The sequence below is a fragment of the Staurois parvus genome, unplaced genomic scaffold (genome assembly GCF_062004578.1).
Source record: "Staurois parvus isolate SC_StPar_1 unplaced genomic scaffold, SC_StPar_1.0 ptg002872l, whole genome shotgun sequence".
NCBI lineage: Eukaryota > Metazoa > Chordata > Amphibia > Anura > Ranidae > Staurois > Staurois parvus.
The window spans coordinates 18,526-45,033 of NW_028320668.1; the positions used below are offsets into that span (position 1 = coordinate 18,526).

At 40.2% G+C, this 26,508-nt stretch overlaps 1 protein-coding gene across 3 annotated transcripts in view; it reads left to right on the forward strand.

Moving 5' to 3' along the window:
* The first annotated feature begins 322 nt into the window (after nt 1-322).
* LOC149428992 (pleckstrin homology domain-containing family A member 1-like) overlaps nt 323-26,508 on the forward strand; it is a 36,067-nt gene continuing 9,881 nt past the window's right edge. The window contains exons 1-6 of one of the 3 annotated variants that reach the window (XM_089666859.1): nt 323-444; nt 1,871-1,968; nt 11,813-11,944; nt 15,691-15,828; nt 22,109-22,177; nt 22,270-22,334. In XM_089666859.1, the coding sequence (XP_089522985.1) occupies nt 1,873-1,968; nt 11,813-11,944; nt 15,691-15,828; nt 22,109-22,177; nt 22,270-22,334 (500 nt within the window). In that variant the 5' untranslated portion in view covers nt 323-444; nt 1,871-1,872. The remainder of the gene's footprint in view (nt 445-1,870; nt 1,969-11,812; nt 11,945-15,690; nt 15,829-22,108; nt 22,178-22,269; nt 22,335-26,508) is intronic. The other 2 variants (XM_089666857.1, XM_089666858.1) reach the window with 2 other exon arrangements.

Genomic DNA, 26,508 nt, shown 5'->3' on the forward strand with positions numbered 1-26,508 from the left:
AGCTGAAGTGTAAGGCTCCAGACATTTGCTCCATAATGCCCTCTGACACAGGAATCTACCCTGGCAGCTGAGAGATCCCTTTGGAGGGACCTAACCCAATCTAGCACAGTCTGGCAGATTAAAGCAATTTTAAAAGTGCTGTTTTTTTTTTTTTTTGCAACAATATTGCAGACATTGGCCACTTATCTCCTCTTCTGGAGTCCCCCACTGGTGCTGTCTGTTCCTTCTTTTTCAGAATGCCCCCTCAGCATGCCATGTGCTGTGGGGGACATCCATGGGTGCACACTTCAGAGCTGGGCTGTTTGTGTCTATAGATAAACAATGTGGCTTGGCTAGTGCAAACCCCCCCGCAGGATTTGACTGACAGCAGGAGGATGAGCCAATGGCTGTCACTGCTCTGAGTCTCCTCTGTGGTCAGCAAAAAAGTGCAGTAGCGCTGATCAGGTAAGTGTTTAGAAATGGAGTATGGGAAAGGAGTGGTGGAAAGGTATTGGAAGGAGAGAATACATTAAGATAAAAAAAGTTTGCGTTTCGAACCACTTTAAGGTCACTGCATACTCGGGATGAAGAACAGAACCATCTGGTTTAAACAGGGACTTTGTGAGGAATTTTAACTGCCTATCAATAGAATGTTTAAAGGTAAACCTGTATTCCACCTGTCTAGTGGTGTTCCTGTTAAGGTGGTACACTGGTTCAACTACAGTGGGAATTGTCCACCATTTAACAAATTCCCTCTGAGTGTGGACCATTCAACCATGCTCTCTGGTGGAGCTCAGGACTCTTCAGGCAGCTTCAGTCCATATTGATGAATATCTCAAATAGCAGGTGGAGAATCTTGGCAGCTGTGGTAGCGCTTAAAAATCTGAGGTTGGAGACAGCAGGCTGGTCCTCCAAATGCAGCGTAGAACACTCTACATAAATAAGGTTTAATCCCCCATAATTCAAAGGCGATAACAGGAGAATGCATTGCCTCACAAATTGCAAAGCATTCTGGGAATTGACAAGAGAGGGGAAGATATGGATAGTGCGAATTATGTTTTAAAAGTCACAAGTCTTCTGTTGGAGCAATGGAAGCATAGTGAAAGCTATACTATTGGCGCTCATTAAAAAGTGTTAATTGTAAACACAAGATTCAAGAGGTGGCAGACACCTCCTAAACTAGAACTACTTTTGAAATCCAGCAGATTTTTTTTGTTCCAAGTTTTTTTCCTAGAATTCACCTTCTTAAGCCAAGAGGCCAATGTAAATACCTTTTCCACTTTAATGTTTGGTAACTTCGAAGTAAAGAGTACTATCAGATTAAAATGCGTGGCAACTTGAGAGCGAGTTAATTTTCATTTGAAGTAACCAGTTAACCTTACAGCAAAAAGAGTCCTTATGGGAAAAGAAAATATCTGTTGGTTGAGGTTTCTGGTTCTGCTTTGTGGCTGTGCTCAGCTGCACATGATTGGCTCCATATGCACATTTATAGTATAACGGTTTGGAAAGACTATACGTTCTTACTCTGTGGAGATGTGGTGCCAGTTACCCCAGAACGTTTAGGACCCATACCCCCTTTAAAATTATAGTTCCACTCAGAACTGACCATGCAGATTTGTATGTTTGCTGACAGTTTGAATCGCATGCTTGAGAAGTATTTATATGCCAAGAAGGTTTCAATTGCCGCCAGCAGTGAGATGAACATAGCTTAATGTTGTGCTAGAAGTTTGCAAGATTTGGCTCCAATTAAAATGTTTCCAGGATACTGTTTCTAGAACAACGATAGATTGAAACCATTACTGCTTGGAACTGTAGGCAATATTTGTATAATTGATCTGTGCTGCTGATGTGTTGAATAACTGTTCTCATCCTGTCTGCTGTTCTCTTCCAGTAATGAATGCTGGCATGAGAAAATACTTCCTGCAAGCCAATGATCAGCAAGATTTAGTAGAATGGGTTAATGTCCTTAATAAAGCAACCAAAATTACAGTGAGTATCCACTTTAATCGCACACATGACTGATGTATGTAGATGGGTGCACAGGGAACAGTGATCCTGTTACCAACCAAATTCCATCTCTCCTTTCCAGGACATGAACTATAACTAGACAAATCTAACAGTATGCAATCTTAAAATGTCATTCTCTTGTTTTTTACATCTGTCCCTTATGAACTCTGCTGCAGTGTTGAATAGTTTTCAGAGTTCAGATGCCTTGTCCAGAGTCTGATCAAACTCCTCTTTAAAGGCTAGTTTCACCCTTTGCAACAGGATACATGTTACACCTGTATTTACAATGTAGCGTGTTGCTAAGCAACTCCCATCCTCAGAACCAGGCACTTTAGCATTTTTAGAGGAAGTCTCACCAATGGCATCCTCCAAAGTGGCGTCACTGCAGGTTACTTTAAAGGGCACTGCAAAATGCTAGTTTTCTTGCAGCTGTTACAATAGTGAATTAAAGACTGGTCATTTGTAAAGATGATATATTCAATAAGAATTAATGGGATCTGGAGGTCGCTAGTGAAGTCTATAAATCCTCTACATTGTTTTTATGCAGTGGTTTGTAAATAGACTAAACACCAAATATTGTCTCTCACTCACCAGCCATGGTGCTTAGTCATTTATGTAATGGTCTTCATGGTCTCATAGATTATCACTGACTACCTGATATTGCAATGTACGATACCAGACACCATGGGCCTCTTACTGTTTTATCTCTCTGATGCCAGTGATAGGGCAATGACATGCACACAATACATAGGAGTCCAGGGGAAAAATGTAGTTGTGCTGGGAAAGTACACATTTATTCATTGCTTCAGCATTGTCCGCATGAGTTATGCAGGCCATAGACTGGTCGTTTATCGGCCAAATTGTCGGCCGAAAAAAGAAAAATCGGTCGTTCTGTTGCCACCAATGCTTACAAAAATCGGCTGTGTTTCGTAGATTTTCCAGCATGACCGATAAAAGAAACGAGAAGGAACCGCGAAAATCGGCCGACGACATTGCCTACTAACGGTGTGAATATCGGCCAATTATTCTTTCGGGCGAAAGTTCAGTCGATAAACGACCCGTCTATGGCCTGCATTAGTTGACCCCACTGGATGTCAGAGTTACATTTGTGTAGGTGACTAAATATCTGCTTTCAGTTAATCATTGAAGAAAAAAAAGTAATTGTTGGTTTAGTGTACATTTGCCTCTAAATGCAAGTAGGTTAATTATCCTCGGAAATTCATGTAATGTTTTCAACAAGTAACTGAATACTTTATGAAAGACACTAAGAAACTAGTAATATAAACATTGTATTAACTTAAGGCCCCATTCACACTATGATGTTGTGTATCACGACCAGAATTGTAATTCAGTCTGCTAAAGTAAAATATATGTTTACCACTGCTCAAGGTAGAGAGACTCCTAATCTCCAAGCACAACTCCTCCAGTAGGTGTTAGCCCAGCTTGTGTGCTGCATAAATGAGAACAAAGGATGTCCGATCAGCTGCACTCCAAACAATCCACTTTTATTGAACAAAGATAAAACCAACAGAGATAGTGGAAATACAGTGGGGGATTGGCAGGTACACGCTTTACAGTGCTGTCTATAGCGTGAAACTTGTTTACCTGCCAGTCCCCACTGTATTTCCATTGTCTGTATTGGTTTTATCTTTGTTCAATAAAGTGGATTGTTTGGAGTGCAGCCGATCGGACATCCTTCATGCTAAAGTAACATATTGCACAACAGCGTATTCAGGTGGCCTTCATTTTAATGGCACCTGGAAACGCGGTGCAGTTCTGCTGCAATTGATGCACGAGAAATCACATCACACGAAGCATGTCGCCCAAAAGAAGCTCCTAAACTACTGCAGTTTGCCGAGATTGCAGCGCGATTTATTGCACCACAACTGCCCCGTGTTTTTAGGTGCCATTAAAATGAATGCCACCTGAAGACACTATTGTTCAATTTGTTATTTTATCTAAGCATCTTGAAATCGTGGGCAGAATTGTGGTGATTCTGCCTGTGATTCAAAATATCATAGTGTGTGAATGGGGTCTTAGAAAATCTACATCTCTTCCTCTGCAAACACCGCAGTGTGACTCTTAAGCTGGGTATACACTGGGAGTTTTTTTTTTCATTTAACCAGTAGGTTGAATAGAAAAAACAAACTATGTGAAATGCAGGGATCTCTCCCTCGCCCATCGAGCAGGCTGATCGAATTCTAGTTTTCTAGCAGGACCGGTAAACAGAATTTGGTCTAATGATGGGCCTCTGTGGAACAGAGAGGGGTACACACGGATTGAATTTCGGTACATGTATACCCACACTAAATATCCGTCCGTAAACCCAAAGCGGACTTTCTACATTTTTTGGTAGATATTGGGGATTGACCTAATTTCACATTTCTTTTATCTTTTGGTGACTCATTTGGTAAACCATCTGCATACAGGTTCCTAGGTCTGCACACCTGCCTTTCCACAATGAAGAATTCTCTCTGTTCCCAATTGATTACTTTTACGTGATATTATTGTAACAGGAGGAGTTGGGATGCACAAAAATGAGTGGGAACACCCTCAGGTGGACAGACACATTTGACAAATGTGGAACAAAGATCTTACTGTTATGCCTGGTACACATGATGAGCCCACTGGGCTGAACAAAAAAAAAAAACAGGAGCTCACGACGATGTCTTTTACTAACTGCGATGTTAGTACAGCGACCTTCCCGCTGAACTATTGTGTTCTGAATGGGGGCCTGCCCCCGGAAGAACACATTGGTCATACCAATTGGCAAATATTTTTCTTGCATGCCCATTTTACAGGTGCCGGAGAGGCTGCTGTACACACGGGCCGAATGTCGGCTCGTGTGTACCAAGCATTAGAGATATTTAAACTCTAGTGAGCTCCAAAAGTTGACAAGGCAGTGCCCCCCCCCCCCCTTCTCCCAGATCCATCTGTATTTGTGGACATCAAGGGTATATTACAGCATGAATATTATAATTGTTGGCTATGCTGCTGTCATAATGGCATAGAACATCTGATTTTGTTTTTATTCGGTTAGTTTAATAATGCATGAATAATCTGGATTATTTAACAAGTCCTGCTCATTAAATTGCTGTGCAGTATGCAGATGACAGGTGCATTCTAAGTAGAGCTTTGTTTTTTATATTCTTTTGTCCTTGATTGAATGGTGTTTGGCATTTACAGTATATGTCATATATGAGCAGTAGAAAGGATGAGCTATTGTCAGTTCATCTCACACAGGAAATGGCAAGTGGAAAGGCTTTGTGCAGGGCTTTGCTGCGCCTGATTCCACTTGCAGTGCAGAGGACGGTCTTTGTGTTAAGCTCCCAGCTCAAGACATGAATTGATGCCTATTAAAAGCACAGGGCTGTGGGAGGCTAGGTTTCCTGCTAGAAACCATCTTTACTCCCACACACATTTGATTGGCTGCAGAATAATCACTTCTTGTGAGACCTTGGTTGAGTTGGAGATGACGAACCTTAGCCTATCCGTACAGCTACGTGAAATGGAACATTAGATGTGGCTTGCAGGGCTTCATGCTCTCGAGCTGCTAGTGTTTGTTTTAATAGGGAGCATACCTGGCATGTTCAGTGTAGACCTTTAGCCAGTTTCTTCTCTGACACACTTTGCTCTACTCTTATGTGGCTTAAATAAAAGGTTTATGGAGTAGTTATAAACGGAGGCAGTAGTTCTTTCACAGAGTAGTTAAAGTAGTAATAAAGTCAAACTGTTTTTAATCTCAATTTGACTTTTAATATACCTTGGAGACTATTGTCGATGTACCATTGTTAAAGTGGTATTAACAAATTTGTTGCAACAACATTTCATATTCCTAATATATATCTCTTGTACTGTGTACTTGTGTTAAAGAGTATCCTGTTCTCTTTGTAATTTTTCCTTTGTGTGAAATCTCTGGTGTTCTTGTCAGTACTGTTGTCTGTCCACCGTTTCCAAATCCCTTATGTAGCTGACAACAGAGATTGTGGTCCCTTAATAAGAATGAAAAATGTATTTGAAAAGTGTGTGTGTATGTATATAAATATTGGGACATCGAAACAATTCTAACATTTTTGGCTCTATACACCACCACAATGGATTTGAAATGAAACGAACAAGATGTGCTTTAACTGCAGACTGCCAGCTTTATTTTGAGGGTATTTACATCCAAATCAGGTGAACGGTGTAGGAATTAAAACAGTTTGTATATGTGCCTCCCACTTGTTAAGGGACCAAAAGTAATGGGACATAATAATCATAAATCAAACTTTCACTTTTTCATACTTGGTTGCAAATCCTTTGCAGTCAATTACAGCCTGAAGTCTGGAACGCATAGACATCACCAGACGCTGGGTTTCATCCCTGGTGATGCTCTGCCAGGTCTCTACTGCAACTGTCTTCAGTTCCTGCTTGTTCTTGGGACATTTTCCCTTCAGTTTTGTCTTCAGCAAGTGAAATGCATGCTCAATCGGATTCAGGTCAGGTGCTTGACTTGGCCATTGCATAACATTCCACTTCTTTCCCTTATAAAACTCTTTGGTTGCTTTTGCAGTATACTTTGGGTCATTGTCCATCTGCACTGTGAAGTGGCGTCCAATGAGTTCTGAAGCATTTGGCTGAATATGAGCAGATAATATTGCCTACCTCCTGGAGAGTGTTCTTGATCTGGCCAACTGTTGTGAAGGGTGTTTTCTTCACCAGGGAAAGAATTCTTCGGTCATCCACCACAGTTGTTTTCCATGGTCTTCCAGGTCTTTTTGGTGTTGCTGAGCTCACCGGTGCGTTCCTTCTTTTTAAGAATGTTCCAAACAGTTGTTTTGGCCACGCCTAATGTTTTTGCTATCTCTCTGATGGGTTTGTTTTGTTTTTTCAGCCTAATGATGGCTTGCTTCACTGATAGTGACAGCTCTTTGGATCTCATCTTGAGAGTTGACCGCAACAGATTCCAAATGCAAACAACACACTAAAATTAACGCTGGATCTTTTATCTGCTCATTGTAATTGGAATAATGAGGGAATAACACACACCTGGCCATGGAACAGTTCAGAAGCCAATTGTCCCATTACTTTTGGTCCCCTAACAAGTGGGAGGCACATATGCAAACTGTTGTAATTCCTACACCATTCACCTGATTTGGATGTAAATATCCTCAAATTAAAGCTGACAGTCTGCAGTTAAAGCACATCTTGTTCATTTCATTTCAAATCCATTGTGGTGGTGTATAGAGCCAAAAATGTTAGAATTGTGTCGATGGACCTGGCTGTATACACTATATTGCCAAAAGTATTGGAACACCTGCTTTTACACGCACATGAACTTTAAACTACTTCAATACCGGGCACTTTACCCCCTTCCTGCCCAGGCCAATGTTCAGCTTTCAGTGTTGACAAATTGCGCGGTCATGCAACACTACCTATAAAAATTTTTTTTTTTTAAATTTTCACACAAATCGTTTTCTTTTGGTGGTATTTAATCCCCACTGAGTTTTTTAATTTTTGCTAAATAAAAAACCCCCACAACTTTTGGAAGAAAAACATGTATTTTTCTTCATTTCTGTTAAATCATTTATTTGCAAAATGTTATTTATTCATAATTTTAAGGTCACAATGTACTCTGCTACATTTCTTTGGTGAAAATACCCCAAATTAATATATATTATTTAGTCTGTAGGAAAGTTAGAGTCCACAAACCATGGTATATATATCTTGACAATCGATCAATCCTGGTGTACTGTCAGCCAATCTCATTTCTTGAGACCTGAAATTGCCAGTATAGTACAAATACCTCCAAAATGACCCATTTTCTGAAAATAAACAGTCCAAGGTATTTAGTAAGAGGCATGGTGAGTTTTTTTGAAGTTGTAATTTTTTGTTACAATTGTTTTTGAAAATGAAGAAATAAAAAGTTTTTTTTTTTTTTTTTTCATATTGTCACCAGTCCAGTGCAGCATTATATTACTAATGTGGTGGTAATCGGGGACACTAATGACAGTATGTGTGGGGGGAAAAAAAAATTTTATTACATTTTTTTTTTCCTTTTTTTTTCCTATTGTTACTGAACAAAACTAATTCATTCTGTCTTTTGTTGTGATTAGCTGTGATTGGGCAGAGCTCATCACATGATACAGATGGGCTGTCTGTATTGACTGCTTTGACCAATCACAGCTAACATGAAAGGAAGCCATCCATGTTATGTGATCTGCTGTGATTGGTCATGGCGGTCACATGACTCTGGCAATGGGCCTGTGCAGTCATCTGTCATCAGCTGTGTTCCATGGAAAAGTGCACAACAACCAAGGGCATAGAGTGATGGTAGCATCTTCTTTCAGCATGTGCTGACCCCGCTCTGTCATTTTACATGGCTTACCACTTCGTAGCTGATTGCTGTTGTTCCCAGTTGCTTCCACTTTGTTATACTACCACTAACAGTTGACCGTGGAATATTTAGTAGCAAGGAAATGTCACGGATGGACTTATTGCACAGGTGGCAACCTTTCACGGTACCATGCTTGAATTCGCTGAGCTCCTCAGAGCGACCTATTCTTTCCCAAATGTTTGTAGAAGCAGTCTGCATGTCTAGGTGCTTGACTTTATACACCTGTGGCCATGGAGGTGATTGGAACACTGAATCCAGTGATTTGGAGGGGTGTCCCTATACTTTTGGCAATATAGTGTAAGTGCGTGTATGTATATACAGTGAAGGAAATAAGTATTTGATCTCCTGCTGATTTTGAATGTTTGCCCACTCACAAAGAAATGATCAGTCTAAAAATCGAATGGTAGATGTATTGTAACACTGAGAGAGTAGCAACAAAAAATTCAGAAGAAATGTGTGTCTAACAAATGATGCACTGATTTGCATGTTCCTGAGGGAAATACGTATTTGATCCCCTTCACAAAACATGACTTAGTATTTGGTGGCAAATCTCTTGTTGGCGATCAGAGGTCAGACGTTCCCTGGAGTTGGCCGCCAGGTTTGCACACATTTCAGGAGGGATTTTGGCTCACTCCTCTTGGCAGATCCTCTCCAAGTCTTTAAGGTTTGGTGGCTGACGTTTGGCAACTCGAACTTTTAGCTCCCTCCACAGATTTTCAATCAGATTAAGGTCTGTAGACTGGCTAGGCCACTCCAGGACCTTAATGTGCTTCTTCTTGAGCCACTCCTTTGTTGCCTTGGCCGTGTGTTTTGGGTCATTGTCATGCTGGAACACCCATCCACGACCCATTTTCAATGCCCTGGCTGAGGGAAGAAGGTTCTCACCCCAAGATTTGACGGTACATTTCCCTGTCCATCGTCCCTTTTGATGCGGTGCAGTTGTCCTGTCCCCTTAGCAGAAAAACACCCCCAAAGCAGAATGTTTCCACAACCATGTTTGACAATTGTAATGGTGTACTTGGGGCCATAGGCAGCATTCCTCCTCCTCAAAACACTGCGAGTTGAGTTGATGCAAAGAGATCGCTTTTGTTCTTATCTGACCACAACACTTTCAACCAGTCCTCCTCTGTGTCATTCAGATGTTCAGTGGCAAACTTCAGATGGGCCTGGACATGTGCTTTCTTGAGCAGAGGGACCTTGCGGGCACTGCAGGATTTCAATCCTTGTCGGCGTAGTGTGTTACCAATTGTTTTCTTGGTGACTGTGGTCCCAGCTACCTGGAGACCATTGACAAGATCCTCGTGTACTTCTGAGATGATTCCTCACTGTTCTCATGATCATTGACACTCCACGAGGTGAGATCTTGCATGGTGCACCAGACCTAGGGAGACTGACAGTTGTTTTGTGTTTCTTCCATTTGCAAATTATTGCACCATCTGTTGTCACCTTCTCACCAAGCTGCTTGGCGATAGTTTGGTAGCCCAGTCCAGCCTTGTGTAGGTATACAATCTTGTCCCTGACATCCTTGGACAGCTCTTTGGTCTTTGCCATGGTGGAGAGTTTTGAATCTGATTGTTTGATTGCTCCTGTGGACAGGTGTCTTTTATACAGGTAACAAAATGAGATTAGCAGCACTCCTTTTAAGAGACTGCTTCTAATCTCAGCTTGTTACCTGTATGACAGACACCTGGTAGCCAGAAATCCTGCTGAATGATAGGGGATCAAATATCTGTGTCTCTGTGTGACAATACACCTACCGTCTGATTTTTAGACTGATCATTTCTTTGTGAGTGGGCAAACATTCAAAATCGTCACGGGATCAAATACTTATTTCCTTCACTGTATATGATATAAAAATTCTACACACGCCTGTTAAAATGTCAGGTTTCTGTGATGTAAAAAAATGAGACAAAGATGAATCATTTCAGAAGTTTTTCCACCTTTAATGTAACCTATAAACTGTACAACTCAGTTGAACAACAAACTGAAATAATATGGTTGCATAAGTGTGCACACCCTTAAAGTGTTACTTTGGTGAAGCACCTTTTGATCTTATTCCAGCACTCAGTCGTTTTGAGTATGAGTCTATCAGCATGGCACATCTTGACTTGGAAATATTTGCCCACTCCTTGCAAAAACACTCCAAATCTGTCAGATTTGGAGGGCATCTCCTGTGCACAACCCTCTTCAGATCGCCCCAAAAGATTTCCGATCGGATTCAGGTCTGAGCTCTGGCTGGGCCATTCCAAAGCGTTAATCTTCTTCTGGCAAAGCCATTCCTTTGTTGATTTGGATGTATGCTTTGGGTCGTTGTCATGCTGAAAGATGAAGTTCCTCTTCATGTTCAGCTTTCTAGCAGAAGCCTGAAGTTTTTGTGCCAATATTAACTGGTATTTGGAACTGTTCGTAAGTTCCTCAACCTTGACTAAAGTCCCAGTTCCAGCTGAATGAAAACAGCCCTAAAGCATGATGCTGCCACCACCATGCTTCACTGTGGGTATGGTGTTCTTTTGGTGATGTGCAGTGTTGTTTTTGCACCAAACATATCTTTTGGAATTATGGCCAAAAAGTTCAACCTTGGTTTCATCAGACCATAACACGTTTTCCCACATGCTTTGGAGAGACTTCAGATGTGTTTTTGCGAAATTTAGCCGGGCTTTGATGTTTTTGTTTGTAAGAAAAGGCTTCCATCTTGCCACTCTAACCCATAGCCCAGACATATGAAGAATACGGGAGATTGTTGTCACATGTACTTGCCAGATATTCCTTCAGCTCCTTCAGTGTTGCTGTAGGCCCCTTGGCAGTCTCCCAGACCAGTTTTCTTCTCGTCTTTGCATCAATTTTGGAGGGACGTCCAGTTCTTGGTAATGTCACTGTTGTGCCATAGTTTCTCTACTTAATGATTACTGTCTTCACTGTGTTCCATGGTATATCTAATATCTTGGAAATTCTTTTGTACCTTTCTCCTGACTGATACCTTTTAACAATGAGATCCCTCTGATGCTTTGGAAGCTCTCTGCGGACCATGGCTTTTGCTGTAGGATGCGACTAAGAAAATGTTAGGAAAGACCTACGAGAACAGCTGAACTTTATTTGAGGTTAATCAGAGGCACTTTCTCTGTATAGGTCCCAGTGGTACAGGGGGCACACACAGAATGGCAAAGTAAGAGTACAGTTGGGAACAGTTATAAAAGGAAGCTCAGAGGAAGAGATTTATTTAAAAAAAAAAAAAAATGCGTTATATTATTAACAGGTTCCTGCACTTTGCCACTATATCCAAATCTTGTAAACCGGTTGTCTGTCTTTAATATTGCTATTAAAAATATATATTTTTGTATATTTTTGTTTTAACATGATACATTTCTTCATCAACTTGTTTATGGATGTGTAGCTACATTATATTAATATATAACATTGTTTTGTTTTTTTTCTTTGGTGATTTACTTGTAGGTACCAAAACCTTGTGACCAACCATGCCCTGCAGACAGCGTGAACAACCAGCTTGAATACACAGGCAGTAAAAAACAGATTTCTTACAAGACTGAAATTGTAGGTGGTGTTCCCATTATCACCCCCACACAGGTAGGCACAAACTATTCATTTAAATCAGCTAAATGAGGTTTTAGATGTCTGTTTGCTAATGTTTTTTTATTACATACACTACAGGTCAAAAATGTTCTAGTGTTTTTCTTGAGACTTAAAACCAAGCTCTGGTTTAATAACCACTTGCTGTCCAGGACCATTTACATTTTTTCACATACATGTTAAAATCAACTTTTTTTTTTTTTTGCTAGAAAAAAAACACAATATATATAATACCCAACTTTTGGTAAAATATAAAATATGATGCTGATGTTACATTGAATAAATAGATACCAAGCATGTCAAGATTTAAAATGCCCCCTCCGCCTCGTAATGGCGACAAACTACCATCCCTAAAACATTTCCATATGTGGTGCTTTACGAGCCTTTGTGGGTTATCAGCTTAGGGATAATCATGAATTATGGTCCTAGAATTATTGCCCTAGTTTCGACTTTTGCAGCGATTCCTCATTTGTTTGGTAAAATCACTGTTTACATGTGCGTGCTGGTCCTACGCACACATTTTGTTCTTTTTAACTTCTTTCATAATTGCTTTTATTTAAATCTATTTTTTAACAATTTTTTAAAAAAATTTTTGTCAAGAAAAAAATGTACTGCAGGTCAGTAGCAACATTTTGCATCATATAAGGTGGAAGATCATAACAGATTTTACTTACGGAGAGGAGGTGGGGAGAAAGTATTGGAGTAGTAAGAGGAAGGGGAGAAATGCTCCTGTAGAAAAATGTTGGTTTAAGTTGGTCTGTTATACCAGGGAAAATCTAGCAAAAACTATACCCCATAGGGGTCACAAGATAGGATATACAGTACTTTACTTTTTTTTTTTTTTCGTTTAAGTTTATTGCTGTCACAAGCAGGCAAAAAAGCTCCCTTTTGTAAGCTTTGGGCAGGTGACAGGTACTATTTATGGAGACATCAGGGATCAAACACAGATCGTGGAGTCCTTCCCAGCACTGTAAAAGTGATCTGATCACTTTTACATAACAGCTGATTACCAGCTGGAAAAACGATAGCGGGGTCATGATCCTAGTTTTAATCACTTTTCATCAGTTTGTTTATATACACATACGTCAGGCGGCAAGTGCCTACAAAAAAAAAAAAAAGGTAGCTTGGTATTTGTAAAATGCATCACTTGTTAGAATACTTCCTCTTCTCTGGTTGAATGATGTGCAGCATCATTTTGCCAACTTTCTGTGAGAGCAAGGTGTCATCACCAACTCCCCTAGATGGTTATCAACACACTCCTTGCGTTCTTTTTACAAGATGTATTCTGCCTAATTAAGGGCTGTCCAATTCCAGAGAAGAGGGCCCCATGTGAACTGCCTAGGCATCTAAAAAAAAAAAAAGGTAGAAAAAAAAAACCCAATGAGAATTGGCACTTAAGGGGGGGGAGGGGGGCCTGGGTGCAACCGGAATTGAGGTGAAATTCAAGACCATTGAATATCCTGAAACAGTACATACAGTGCTCAGCGTAAATGAGTACACCTAAACAGATTTGTCAGAAAAGCTTTACTTGCCTTTCAGAATCAACATTTTCTATGGGACACTATACAGCAAAATACATCCACAAATGCAGGCCATTGATTGCAAACAAGATTTGTTAATTTGCAGACACAAAGTATTTTTCCTAACAAATTATTTCAAGATCATGTTGCAAAAATGAATACACCTCAATGAAAGTCTTAGAGGCAAAGCTACATTTTTGACAAATCCTAATTAACAAGAATTAGACTACAGGTGAGTCTAAGTATTCATGAACCAGGTATCCAGCAGACAGTTGATTATAAAAGGTTGTTACTTAACAAAGAAAACAGCTTCCCATTTCATGCTGCCAGCAATGGCACCACGTGAAAGAGAAATGTCACAAGGCCTGAGAGAGACAATTTCTTTACACAATACCGTTGAAAGATACAAGAAGATCAGCAAAGCTTTCCTTATCAGTCAGACTACTGTAGCAAAAGTGATATAAAAATTTACCAAAGATTGAACTGCAACCATCTCACAGAGACGTCCAGGCCGTCCACGGAAGTTAACACCCTCAACAAGAGCATCTTCTGATGAGAAGGGTTGAAGAAGACCGCCATGCAAGTTCACTGCAGTTGGCTAAAGAAGTAGAAAGCCAAAATGGTGTGCATGGGTCTCATCCAAGAAGCAAGCCTCTCCTAAAGCCCATGCACAAAAAAGCCTGCCTAGAAATTGCCAGGACTCATGCTGAAAAAGAAGATGACTATTGGGACTCTGTACCCTGGAGTGATGAGACCAAGATACATTTTTGGAACTGATGGCTTCAAAACTGTATGGCGTCGCAAAGGTGAGGAGTACAAAGAAAAGTGCATTGTGACTACAGTGAAACATGGTGGTGGCAGTGTCCTTCTGTGGGGCTGTATGAGTGCTGCTGGTGTTGGGGATCTGCATTTCATTGATGGTATCATGATTTCACAGATGTACTGCTTTATATTGACAGAGAAGATGCTACCATAAAACACACATTTAAGGCCATTGTTGCATTTCTGAAGAAGAACGGTGAAAGTGATTCAGTGGCCAAATATATCTCCTGATCTTAACCCCTATGAGGAATTCTGAAGAGACAAGTTGAGCATCACTCTCCATCCAGCATCCAGGCTCTAAAACAGGTCGTTTTTGAAGAATGGAAAAAGATCGATGTTGCAGTGTGTTGCCAACTTGTCATTCCATGCCTAGAAGACTTGGTGCTGTCCTTACAAATCATGGAGGTCATGCAAAATACTAGATGTAGTAGTTTTTGTTGTGGGGCATATTCATTTTTGCATCAAGTAATTTGAGTAAAACTGAAGATTTTGTAATCTAAGTTATATTATTAACCTTCATTTCATGTAATGAGCTAAACAAATGTTCTATAAAACTCAGTTTTGTAAACATTTTGGAAATTGTTCTGGTTTTCATTGCGATATTGATTAAAATCTTACTTTTCAAAAGGGGTGTATTAATTCATGCTGAGCACTGTAGGTAAGTTGTAAACTGCCAGAAAGTGTCACTAAACCCATAACCCTGCATTCACTATATTGAGTGTCCCACAGAACATGGAAATCAAATTATTTTAGTAAATATAAACTGTTATACCATTTTCTCATCCACAATATATAGCAACTGTTAATAGAAGACTTGGAGCTGCAGGTTTTATGAATCAAGTGGAATTAAGAGAGCCATTGCTAAGATGGTAAAATATAAAAAATGGAGGTTGCTTGAGCATCGATCACCACCACTAGACCACTTAGGACTGAAAAGTGTGCTGGACTGATAAGTCAGAATTTTTTAAATGTGTGGTTTAGTATGCTGTCGAGTTGGTGAAAAGATGGTTCTTGGGTGTGTAACAACTTTCAAACATGGAGGACAAATTGTAATGGTTTTGCTGTATCCAGAGCCAAAGAATTTCACAGTGCGACTTGCAACCTGAACTAAAAGGCCTACCAGAATCTTTGCAGAGCCATACAATACCCTCTGGTCTACTCCAAAAACATCCACCAGGTTATTGTGGAACTACTCTAGAATAGTTATCTTTAGTAAAGTTCAGAAGATAGTAGAATAAACACCATACTGACAGTTTAATATAATGACATTGTAAATCCTACTTGGATTTTGCTACATAAATTTCTTCAAGCGCTCAAAGTAAATTTAAAGAAACTTTAAATTTTAATTTCAATTAAATGTATGCGTTTATTTCTATATCTGTCTTTTCTTTCCATGTACAGCAAGAACTCAGTGAATGTGCCAACACTGGTGACAGAGGCAACCTAAAACGCAGCCAAAGCCAGCTCCCATCTCCCCCTTATCGGTTATCTGAGGGCGGTGTGATAAAAGCCGGATACTGTGTTAAACAGGGGGCTGTGGTAAGATGTTAATACGACAATATTGATGAAATATTTATTCAATATTATAATGTGGCTTACAGGATGAAATTTGTTTAAATGTTTAGCTTTATTTGCTGTCTAACATTTTAAAATTGTAGTGAAAGATAAAGGTTTTTGAGAATTAGATACTTCACGTCGTTGGACTGGTAGAAAGTGGTTGCCAAAAGTGACATCACAAAAAAGAATTTTAACCGCTTACCTGCGCTGTGTAGCAGATATACTGCTACACGGCGACACGGGTGTGAAAAATCACGTGTGTGTGTATATGTATGTGTGTGTGTGTGTGTGTGTGTGTGTGTGTGTATATATATATATATATATATATATATATATATATGAGATTTCGTATTTCCGGGTAGTGGGCGCGCACCCTTCCCACTCTGCCATTTGCGGCCGCGGATGTCAATCCCTGGGTCCCAGCCAGTGATTACCCGCCTGCGTCCGGTGATTACTGACAATCACCGATGGGGAGGAAGACCATTTTGTTTACAAACAGTCTTCCTCCCTGTCAGCTCGGGCACACTGCTCGGGATGGCTGTGCATAGCCATTCCAATCAGTATGCTAACAGTGAAAAACACACCCCCCGCCCCCTAGTAAAACACTCCCTACACATAGTTAACCCTTTGATAGCCGCTCACATTAACCCCTTCCTGCCCATTGTCATTAGTACCGTCCGTGCTGTTTTTTATCACTGATCACTATATTGGTGTCACTGGGAATGTCAGTGACACCAAGTTAGTCCCCCCCAGTGTCAGAATGCCCCCTGCAGTCCCGCTAAAAGTCTATGATCACCGCCATTACTAGTAGGGGAAAAAAAAAAAAATCCCAGTATCTATACCGCCTTTTGTAAACGCTATAACTTTCATGTAAACCAATTAATTTACACATATTGGGATTTTTTTTTTTTAGCAAACACATGTAGCAGAATACGAAATTTGATTTTTAAATTTTTTTACTGGACATGTTTAATAGCAAAAAGTCCAAAATATTTTTTATTTTTTTTGTTAAAATTGTCTGTCTTTTTTTTCTTTATAGTGAAAAAAATTAAACGCACAGGCGATCAAATACCACAGAAAGATAGCTCAATTCGTGGGGGAAAAAAGGACGTAAATTTCATAGGGGTGCGGTGTTGCATGACCGCGCAATTTTCAGTTAAAGTAATGCAAAAAATGGCCTGGTCAGAAAAGGGGGTAAATCCTCTGGAGGGCAATCCAGACATCATCGATCTCAGCTGTTACAAGTTCATGTTTGCATATATCATCCGGTATGTCTGGATTTCCTCACCATCCTAACATGCAACTTCTACTAAAGAAGTATTTAAAGTACCCCAGACACGTCTAAGGAGGACAGAGCCATGCTTGATAACTGAATGAGCAGACCACAGAAATAGACCAGACCACATTCCAGAGGGATTCCTGGATTCAAACCTTAAGAGGGGTTATCTCTTACATGCGCATATTGATTGCGCATCTGGTGAGTGCGCAGTCTTTTATCAGTTTGGATATCACCACTTTTTGAATTCATCATAGAGATCTTTATGATCCTCTCAGCACTCAACCCATTGGGATATTGTGGACTGGGCACTCACTACTATTGCTGATTTAGTCACGACGCAGTGACAGGAATAACTTGTGTGGACTTTACCATTTGCACTTTATTGTGTTTTGCACCATAGTGTGTTCTGTACAATAATTTATGCACACTGAGACACTTGTTTTTAAAGCAACTTTAGCATTTTATTCATTTAATGTTTTATGCACTATTTATGATTTCACAGCGCTGCCCCCCCTGCTTATAGATCTGTTTTAAGGTTGTTTGGTACCTTTTGGTGTTCAGCGGCTATAGCGACTTTTAGCGCTCACTTATCCATTACATATGTTAAGATCATGGATAAGACAGAATCTTTAGATGTGCTGCTATCACAGCATAATGGTCAGTCCTCCCTAAACTTGTATTTTAGTTTTTGGGTAGATGTTGGGGAGTTCATTCTCCTCCTCTTCTGTGTGCGCCATCATAGCAAGCTGCTTGCTCTGGGGGCACATGTACGAACTTGCTCCCGAGCCAGGCTATGTGCATCCATAGACAGTGTTGCTTGGCCCAACACCCTGCTCCCTCCTCACAGGATTTGATTGACAGCAGCAGTAGCTAATGGCTCCCGCTGCTGCCTCTTTCCTGTAAGAGGAGAGCGATAGACCAGCGCTGCTGCAGACAGGCACAGCACTGGATTGAGGAAGGACTTGAGTAAGTATAATGGAAGTAAGGGGATGATACAAATACTGGGATGTTTTTTGCCTTAATGCAGGCAGTGCATGAAGGTAAAAAATGTCTTACCTTTACTACCACTTAAAAAATAAAAAAAAAGTAATCATTTAGTTTCCTAGGCTACTTGACACAGCCAATCTTGCAGCTGAGTAGTCCTATACAGAAGGCGTGCATGTGCATTCTCTTGTAGAGTTTAGACACAGTCATAAGCAGCAACAGCATGTATGTAAACCCAGGCTTGTAAAATGCTTATAAAACATGTCAAGTCTACGCATAGGGCATTTGGGGAGCGCTTTTAACTCTTGTAAAACTCCAGTTTAATGCCCATACTAAAGCTCAATAATGCCCAACGCCCATACTAATGCTATAGGAGCATTTAAGAATTAGAAATTTATTCAAGTGTGAACAAGCCCTAAAAGGTCACTTTTGGAAGAATGCACCCTTTAACCATTAGCCTACAGGGCACTTATACCCCCTTCCTGCCCAGGCCAATTTCTAGCTTTCAGCGCTGTCGCACTTTGAATGACAATTGCGCGGTCAAACAACACTGTACCCATATGAAATTTTTATCATTTTTTTGTGACAGATAGAGCTTTCTTTTGGTAGTGACAGCGTGACAGCTCGAGAGGAGAGAAATGCTGATAACCAGCATTTCCCTGTTTACATGTGATCAGCTGTGATTGGACACAGCTGATCACATGACAGAGCCGACATCTTTGGCTCTTTCCGTGATCGGTGATCCGCTGTGTCCGAGGGACACATCGCACTGCCAATCACCATGCTGCACGCTCCCTGAGCCGTGCATGCGCAGTGAGAATGGGAGGACGTCATATGACGTCCTCCCAGCACGAGAGAACCACCTTGCGCCCATCATATTACTATATGGCGGGCGGGAGGTGGTTAAATGACAAGTTCACCTTATAAAAAAATATATATAAATGCACATCTTTTTTTGCAGGTTAAAAAAAAAATGTGCATTTATTATTTTTTTTTACTTTGCAGCCTGAAAAGTATTGTGCCCACGATCAGCAGATCACAGGTGCAATGCCAGGATCCTGCAGACTCTTGGTACACTGTCTGCCCATTCCTCCTGAATTGCAGGAACCATGAGAGCTCTCACTAGTGTCCTGTTGTTCACTGAAAACACAAGCTCAGTACTTGTAGTTTGTTCATTCACAGAACTTTGTGAATTAATTAAGACAGCGGATGCAGGGAGAAGGTCCCCTGCCCACTGTCACAAGGGGTCAATGGGGGGGGGGGGAGGAGGCAGGAGTTGGAACATGTTACATGTTTCACCCTAAATGCGGGTGGAACATGCAACATGTTCCAAAGGTGAGTTTAGCCTTTGACATGGTAGAGGTTTACAGAGGTTTCTTTAATTGTTTTCACTGTGATTAATGAATTATTGTTTTGTCAAAATATATTTATTTGAAAATATCCCTTGGCATTTTCACCCAGCCCATTACACTTAGTGTACTGCCTAATACATACAGTCAAGGCATTCTGATTAATGCTTCCACTTGGGTCAATTCACTAGGAGATACATACAGCATGAATTTTTGAGTAAATATCTAATGCGGTATTTATTTCAAAGTAGTCAATTCACTAAACAAAATGTGTTGCTTTCTGAATGCGGTTAAATATTTGTTTTGTGACATTTATCACTTATATTTAGCATTTATTTTTGGTGGTTTTCACTTTTTTTTTTTTTTTTTTCAATAACATGCTGACACTACTCTAGAGGAAGATAGTTCTGTAAATAAATGCACACAGAGATATAATGAAACTATGAAAACATTCTATCTTGCTTTCAGTCACAGAAGGTGTCCCTCTTGTGAAATGTTACAATTTGTTTTCATTCCTGAACTCAGCGCAGAACATTTCTACACTGATACATTGTATACTTTTAATTTACTGGCCAGTACAGAGTTCCCCTCAGAGTTCCTGTTATTTTGTACATTTCTAAAATACGGACTGCCTACTGCCAGGTGATTATTGACAAATGTGTGTGTATCTTTCTTTTATCTTTTATTTGCGTATTTTACCTCACTTTCGATATTTTACTTTGATGAATTGACTTTTATTATCTACTATGCAACATTTCTGAAAAATGGGTTACGTGTCCTTTAGTGAATTTACACAAACTTATTTGCAAGTTTCCTAAAAGAGCAATTTGCAGCTTAGAGGGGTAGCATTTTACTGAGCTTATAGGGCGAATGTATTGGCTGTTTATTGCCTCACCAGTTTTTTTTGGTTTTTTTTGGTGCTTTTAGTGGTAGGGAAAAGGTGGTCTCATTGGCACTCTTAGATTCTCTTCTCTATCTGCTTGCACACTATTCTAGGGTCTGATAGGTGGACATTTGTGTTCTCTGTGATGTTATACTGGGGGTCTGTAGTTTTACAACCCTACAGCTCTGCTGACAGTGTTCACACACAATGTAATAGTAAATACAGTGGTGGGGATAGTACCTTTTTACTTGCTTTACCTTCACCTGTGGGTAAGGGAGTACCACCAGTCCTCCTGTACAGGGCCTAGGCCAGCAGGGGGCCCAGGTAGCTGGGTAAATCTGATGTTGGCAGGGAGGGTGATTGGCACAATGGGGGAGCAATTACTGGAATCGATCCCCTGTATGTCTCCCTCTGCAGCAGCTGAATGCTTCTTCTTCTCTCCCTCCTACTGACTTTCAGTTGCTGCAGAGAGAGCCATACAGGGGATTAATTCCAGTTTTAGCCCCTCCCCGCTGCACCCGACACCCTCTCTGTGCACCATACATTTCCCCAGCTGCTCAGGCCCCCCTGTGTGCCCCTATCTTCACAATGCTGCTGGCTTCCCTCCTCTCCTTCCCACCAGCAGCTGCCAGCACACAATAGGATCCTTCAGGATGGAGAGTGGGGAAAGGGTCCATTAATATGTCACATTTACTAGCCCCTTTCTTCCTGAATGAACACAGTGATCGGTACTGATCACTCACTGTGTTCATTCATAACTGAAGCATAGTCAACTGTTTTTTTTGGAGGGCGGAGGTTTGTGCTGTCAGGTTGGCTGTATGGGGCCCCATGGTTTCTAACAGCAGCCCTAATTTTGCACATTGTGATGAAGATGTGACTATTTACCAGTAAAATGAGTTTAGTCTCGTGGGGGCATTTAAGTGAATCTGTGCTGTGCCAACAATGGGCAGAACAAATCTCCAGTAAATATTGGCCAAGCACTATCACTTGTAATGGAGTCCCATATTTATATATACCCATTAAAGACTTGGCACAGAATGTAAGGTGGGAGAGCAAAGGAAAAGTAAGTATTCGCTGGGGAAAAGGGGTAGTTAATGCAAACCTCTTGCTTTGCCCTGAATTGACACACTAAACTGTAAACTGTGCTCTAGCTATCTCCTTTTCACTCAGTTTACTAAACGTGTGCATGTTTCTAAAGGTTTCAAAACCAGTGCAGGCCATGAATGAGCTACATCCTTGCTTCTCTTTCTATCCATTCCCCAAAGTCCTACATTGTGCCAGTGCCCTTTTCCATGGCAGCAGAACAATGGGTGAGAGAATTGCAATGGAAGAGTGTTCATTCTGCAGCCTGTCAGCTCATTGAAGAGTGCATTTCAAATCTATTAACTATTGAAAAAGTGTGCTTGTTTTTTAAACTTTGTATCCTGTACTGAGAAACCAGGTAGACTTGCATTGTTAACTTCTTTTGAAAATACTAGTTCCGTGTATATCATGCAGATATAGTATCTTCTTAACCTCCTAAGTCAGTAACTTGGAAGAAATAGGCAGATTTGAAGTTTTTTTACTTCACTTTGTCTCTTCTAGAGGTATGCCTTTTATGAGTTGGTCACTGAAACCAGACAAAAACAGGCCACTAGCATATCGGAAGAATGTTAGCAACAGCAGCTTTACTATTTTGCTTTCTTTGTGCTTTTTCTTTTAACTAATACAAATAAATAGCAACTAAATTCAGGAAATGACATACTTTGACTCTCTTTTACACTAAAGATGAAGAACTGGAAAAGAAGATTCTTTCTCCTAGATGAGAATACAATAGGATACTTCAAATCTGAATTGGTAGGCATTGCCTTTTTTGTACTCTTTCATTATCAGTGCTGGCTTGGTTATGGAATTTACTTACCTGCTTTTACTTTACCAATGTGTCATAGGACAGGGAGCCACTGCGATTGATACAACTGAGAGAGGTGCAGAAAGTACAGGAGTGCAAACAGAGGTGAGTTTGCGTTCATTTGACTGAAGATTGCTAAACATAGTACTGAGATCACATTGATGACATCATGCTATTTCAATATGCATAATATTCTAATGGTCGCAACAGCGGTGCTAGGAAGGCCTTTCTTCCCATTTTTAAAGTAAACGTGAGGACTGTAAGTCTGGGTTCGCTGTCTAGTTAGTCATTGACACAGAGGACGAATGCAGTACAGATTCAGACTTTTTTGGATTTAGCTAGCTGCTGTTCTGGGTCATTGATTTACTGTGTAAATAAGCCATGATAAGGACAACAGCTCTGCACTTTTAGGGCCTGTTCATACCAGGTGTGCTAGGACTGCACTAGACAGTTTTGCCTAGTGCAGTCCAAACTCAAGACAAGGCAAAAAGCCTTGTTCCCTATCATGCTAGTTCACTGTGCTCCGGTGGTGTGGACTGAAATATGTACAGTATGCAGTACTTTTTTCATCACAGCATAGTGCGACACAACCCACCATACTGCTTCGTCTCTGCAACTTCAAGGTCGGTTATACTAGATTAAAAATAAATTGGCAAAAAAAAGTCATGCAAAAAGTGAAAAATATAATTAAAAAAATGCTGCTGGCAAAACAATCAGATATAAATTGTGTACAGATAAACATAAATTGCCGCGCTAAACCATTGTTGTATACAAATAAGTGCATAAATTAAAAATGTGTTAAAAAAAAAAAACATATAATCAAGGCCCAGTAGAGCAAAACGTAGAAAAAAGTCCCAATATTCTGATAATGTGTGATCAAACACCGCGTATCTTCAAATAAAACAAGTGCACCACCACCAAGTTAAGTTAATAAGAGTCATAAACGCATGAATGCAATGGCCTGGAGATGTGTATCCACCATAACTCTCAAGCAGAGGAAAGATGCTGGACAACCAGTAGAAATGAAAAGGATCCCTTCAGGGTATCCCCATCCTGTATGTCTCTCCGGTGCATGTAATCAATCCATAAAGGAAGAAACCGGAGAGCAAACGTCGCATAAAATCATATGGACAGTTTAAACGTATTAAATTCCACACGCATTTGGGTAGACAAATAAGTGCTGTGTACAAATATAAGACCTCTGGTCCCGGGAACCTATCCAAGTTCGTGGTAAACAGAAACAGCGTGATGACGTCAGGAACAGACTCCACCCCTAGAGCATCAACAGTAAAAACTAGAAACCAGCAATTTCCTTTAAAGATACTTGGTGGGATGGGAAAAACTGTGCTCTTTTAACTTCTTCTTATATGCTGGAGAAGTGTGCTGCGTTTTCAGTGGAGAGCTCTTCCAGAATTCACTGAACAAAGCAGAGGATATTATTGAGTGCAATTTCTAGATGATGATTTCTCTTGTATATGGCTAGCTTAAAGTGATTGTAAAGGCAGATTTTTTACTTTTTAAAAATAACAAACAGGTCATACTTGCCTTTTCTCTGCAATGGTTTTGTCCAGAGCAGCCCCTGTCCTCTTCCCTGGTCCCCCGTCAGTGCTCCTGGCTCTCCTCCCCACCGGCTTCAAGTGGCTTTCTACAGGGGCACTTGTACATGCTCACTCCTGAGCTGTAATTAACAGTAGCAGGAGCCAATGGCTCCCGCTGCTGCCTTGCTGTCCAATGAGGCGATAATGAGCTGCTACTCTTGTGCACTTCGCTGGATCGAGATCGGGCTCAGGTAAGTATTTAGATTGGGCTGGGGAGGGGGGAGCTGCATGCAGAAGGTTTTTTAATCTAATGCATAGAATGCATTACAGTGCCTTTGAAAAGTATTCATGCCCCTTGAAATTTTCCACATTTTGTCATGTTACAACCAAAAACGTAAATGTATTTTATTGGGATTTTATGTGATAGACTAACACAAAGTGGCACATAATTGTGAAGTGTGAGGAAAATGATAAATGGCTTTCAAAATATTTTACAATTATCTAAAAAGTGTGGTGTGCCTAAGTATTCAGCCCCCCTGAGTCAATACTTTGTAGAACCACCTTTCGCTGCAATTACAGCTGCAAGTCTTTTTGGGTATGTCTCTACCAGCTTTGCACATCTAGAATGAAATTGTAGCCCATTCTTCCTTGCAAAATACCTCAAGCTCTGTCAGATTGGATGCAGAGTGTCTGTGAACAGCAATTTTCAAGTCTTGCCACAGATTCTCAATTGGATTTACGTCTGGACATTGACTGGGCCATTCTAACACATGAATATGCTTTGATCCAAACCATTCCATTGTAGGTCTGGCTGTATGTGTGCCACACTTTTCAGATATTTGTTTGTAAAACATTTTGAAAACCATTTATCATTTTCCTTCCACTTCACAATTATGTGCCACTTTGTGTTGGTCTATCACATAAAATCCTATTAAAATATATTTATGTTTTTGGTTGTAACATGACAAAATGTGGAAAATTTCAAGTGGTATGAATACTTTATCAAGGCACTATAAGGTTAAAAAAAACATCTGCCTTTAGAACCACTTTAAAGTGTACCTGTAGTTCTCTTTAGTTTAGTTAACTGCCAATTGAAATTTATGGCAGGCACATACAGGCATCTGTACTTGGCTTCACATTTCTTTCTGAACATCTTAGTAGCCCCAAAAATCCAGGGAGCTCAGTTAAGCAATTATCAACCAGAGTTTGGTTTGCACCTTCTCCACCACCCTGTTAGATTGGCGGTAGCTTACTCCGGTTCAAGTAACCACAGTTGTTGATGTGGAGCCATTATTCAGCCAGTGATTAGGCTGCTCTTTATTCTTTTGGAGCTCTTAATAGATGCAACTTTTTCAGTTCAGTCATGAAGAGAGCAGTGCCACAGGAAGATACACAGGCTAAAATTGTTGGTTGTTAGAAGCTAGTTTAGCAAAAAGAGCTGCTGAAATTTTTTTGGGCTTTTCTGCTTGAATAGGCAAGTAGTGAAAAGCCTTTACTGTGGCTACAGAATGTTTGGCCCACAGAGTTCATGAAATCTTGTGTGAATAACTGTACACTAGAAATGTTTGTATTTTGTATGTAGAAGTGAAATATGCTCATTCTCCAGCAGCCTGTGCCTAGTACAGTTGTGGACATTGGGCATACAACACATGCACAAAAAATGTCCTTGAACTACACAGGATGTGTGTAGTAATCTCTGTACTGCAGCTCCATTGCTGTTACCCTTTGCATTTGAGGGCAATTGCTGTGTAAACACAGCAGCTGCCGTCAAAAAATGTGCAGTCTGACAGTGTTTATAAACACAGTGCAAGTGCAGATCAAAGCTGCTCCAAATGAAGTCCGTTAAATCAACCTGGTAATTATTTTTTTTCTTTTATTTTAATAAACGGTTACATAGGAACACATTTTACTAGTCATTTGTATTCTTTAAAGACATACAGTAGTTCACCTTTTAGAAAAAAAAACTGCCTATGCAGGTAAGGGATCCCTGTAGATAAAAACAACACTAAGCTATTGCTCCAGGCAAGAGAGAGTGCATGTGAGGGGGTTTGAATCAGAAAAAGAGCTTACTCCTGTGATGATGGAAGGGAACAGTTACAACTGGAAGTGAGCCTTAGCAAGATTCTAGCAGCAAGGCAGAATGCAAACTCTGGGAATATTTTGGCCATGCTTTGGGAAGTACCTAAGTGGACTATACCCTTAACATGGGGCGTTCTTCAACTTTGGTCAAAGCTGCACAGCTTTTTATCTATAGGTACCCCTTACCTGCCTAGGTTTTTTTGGTGAAAGTGAACTAATTCTTTGATCAGCCCATATTAACTCCTTCCCCTTCCTCCATTTTAGATATTATTTTTCTGCAGATGTTTTAAGCATATATCTTTTTTTCAACCATTAGGAAATTGCTTTTGATTATTATTATTATTAATATTTTTACTTTAACTCTATTGCTATAACAAGGGGATCAGCAAGCCCCTATGTGATATTTGGCAAGTGACAAGTACTCCTTATGGAGGCATATCATATATGCATGCACATATATATTTATATTATGTATATTGTAATTCTATATTGTTTATGAAATAAAATCATCGTTGCATGACAAACACCACAAAATCACCTAAAGAAAACCTCTCTGTGATCAACAACAAATGATGTGTATTATGTTATCTTAAGTCATGATATTTGCTGAATAAACAGGCCCATAGGACAAATGCAAATGATGCTCTGGTCCATAGGGCTGG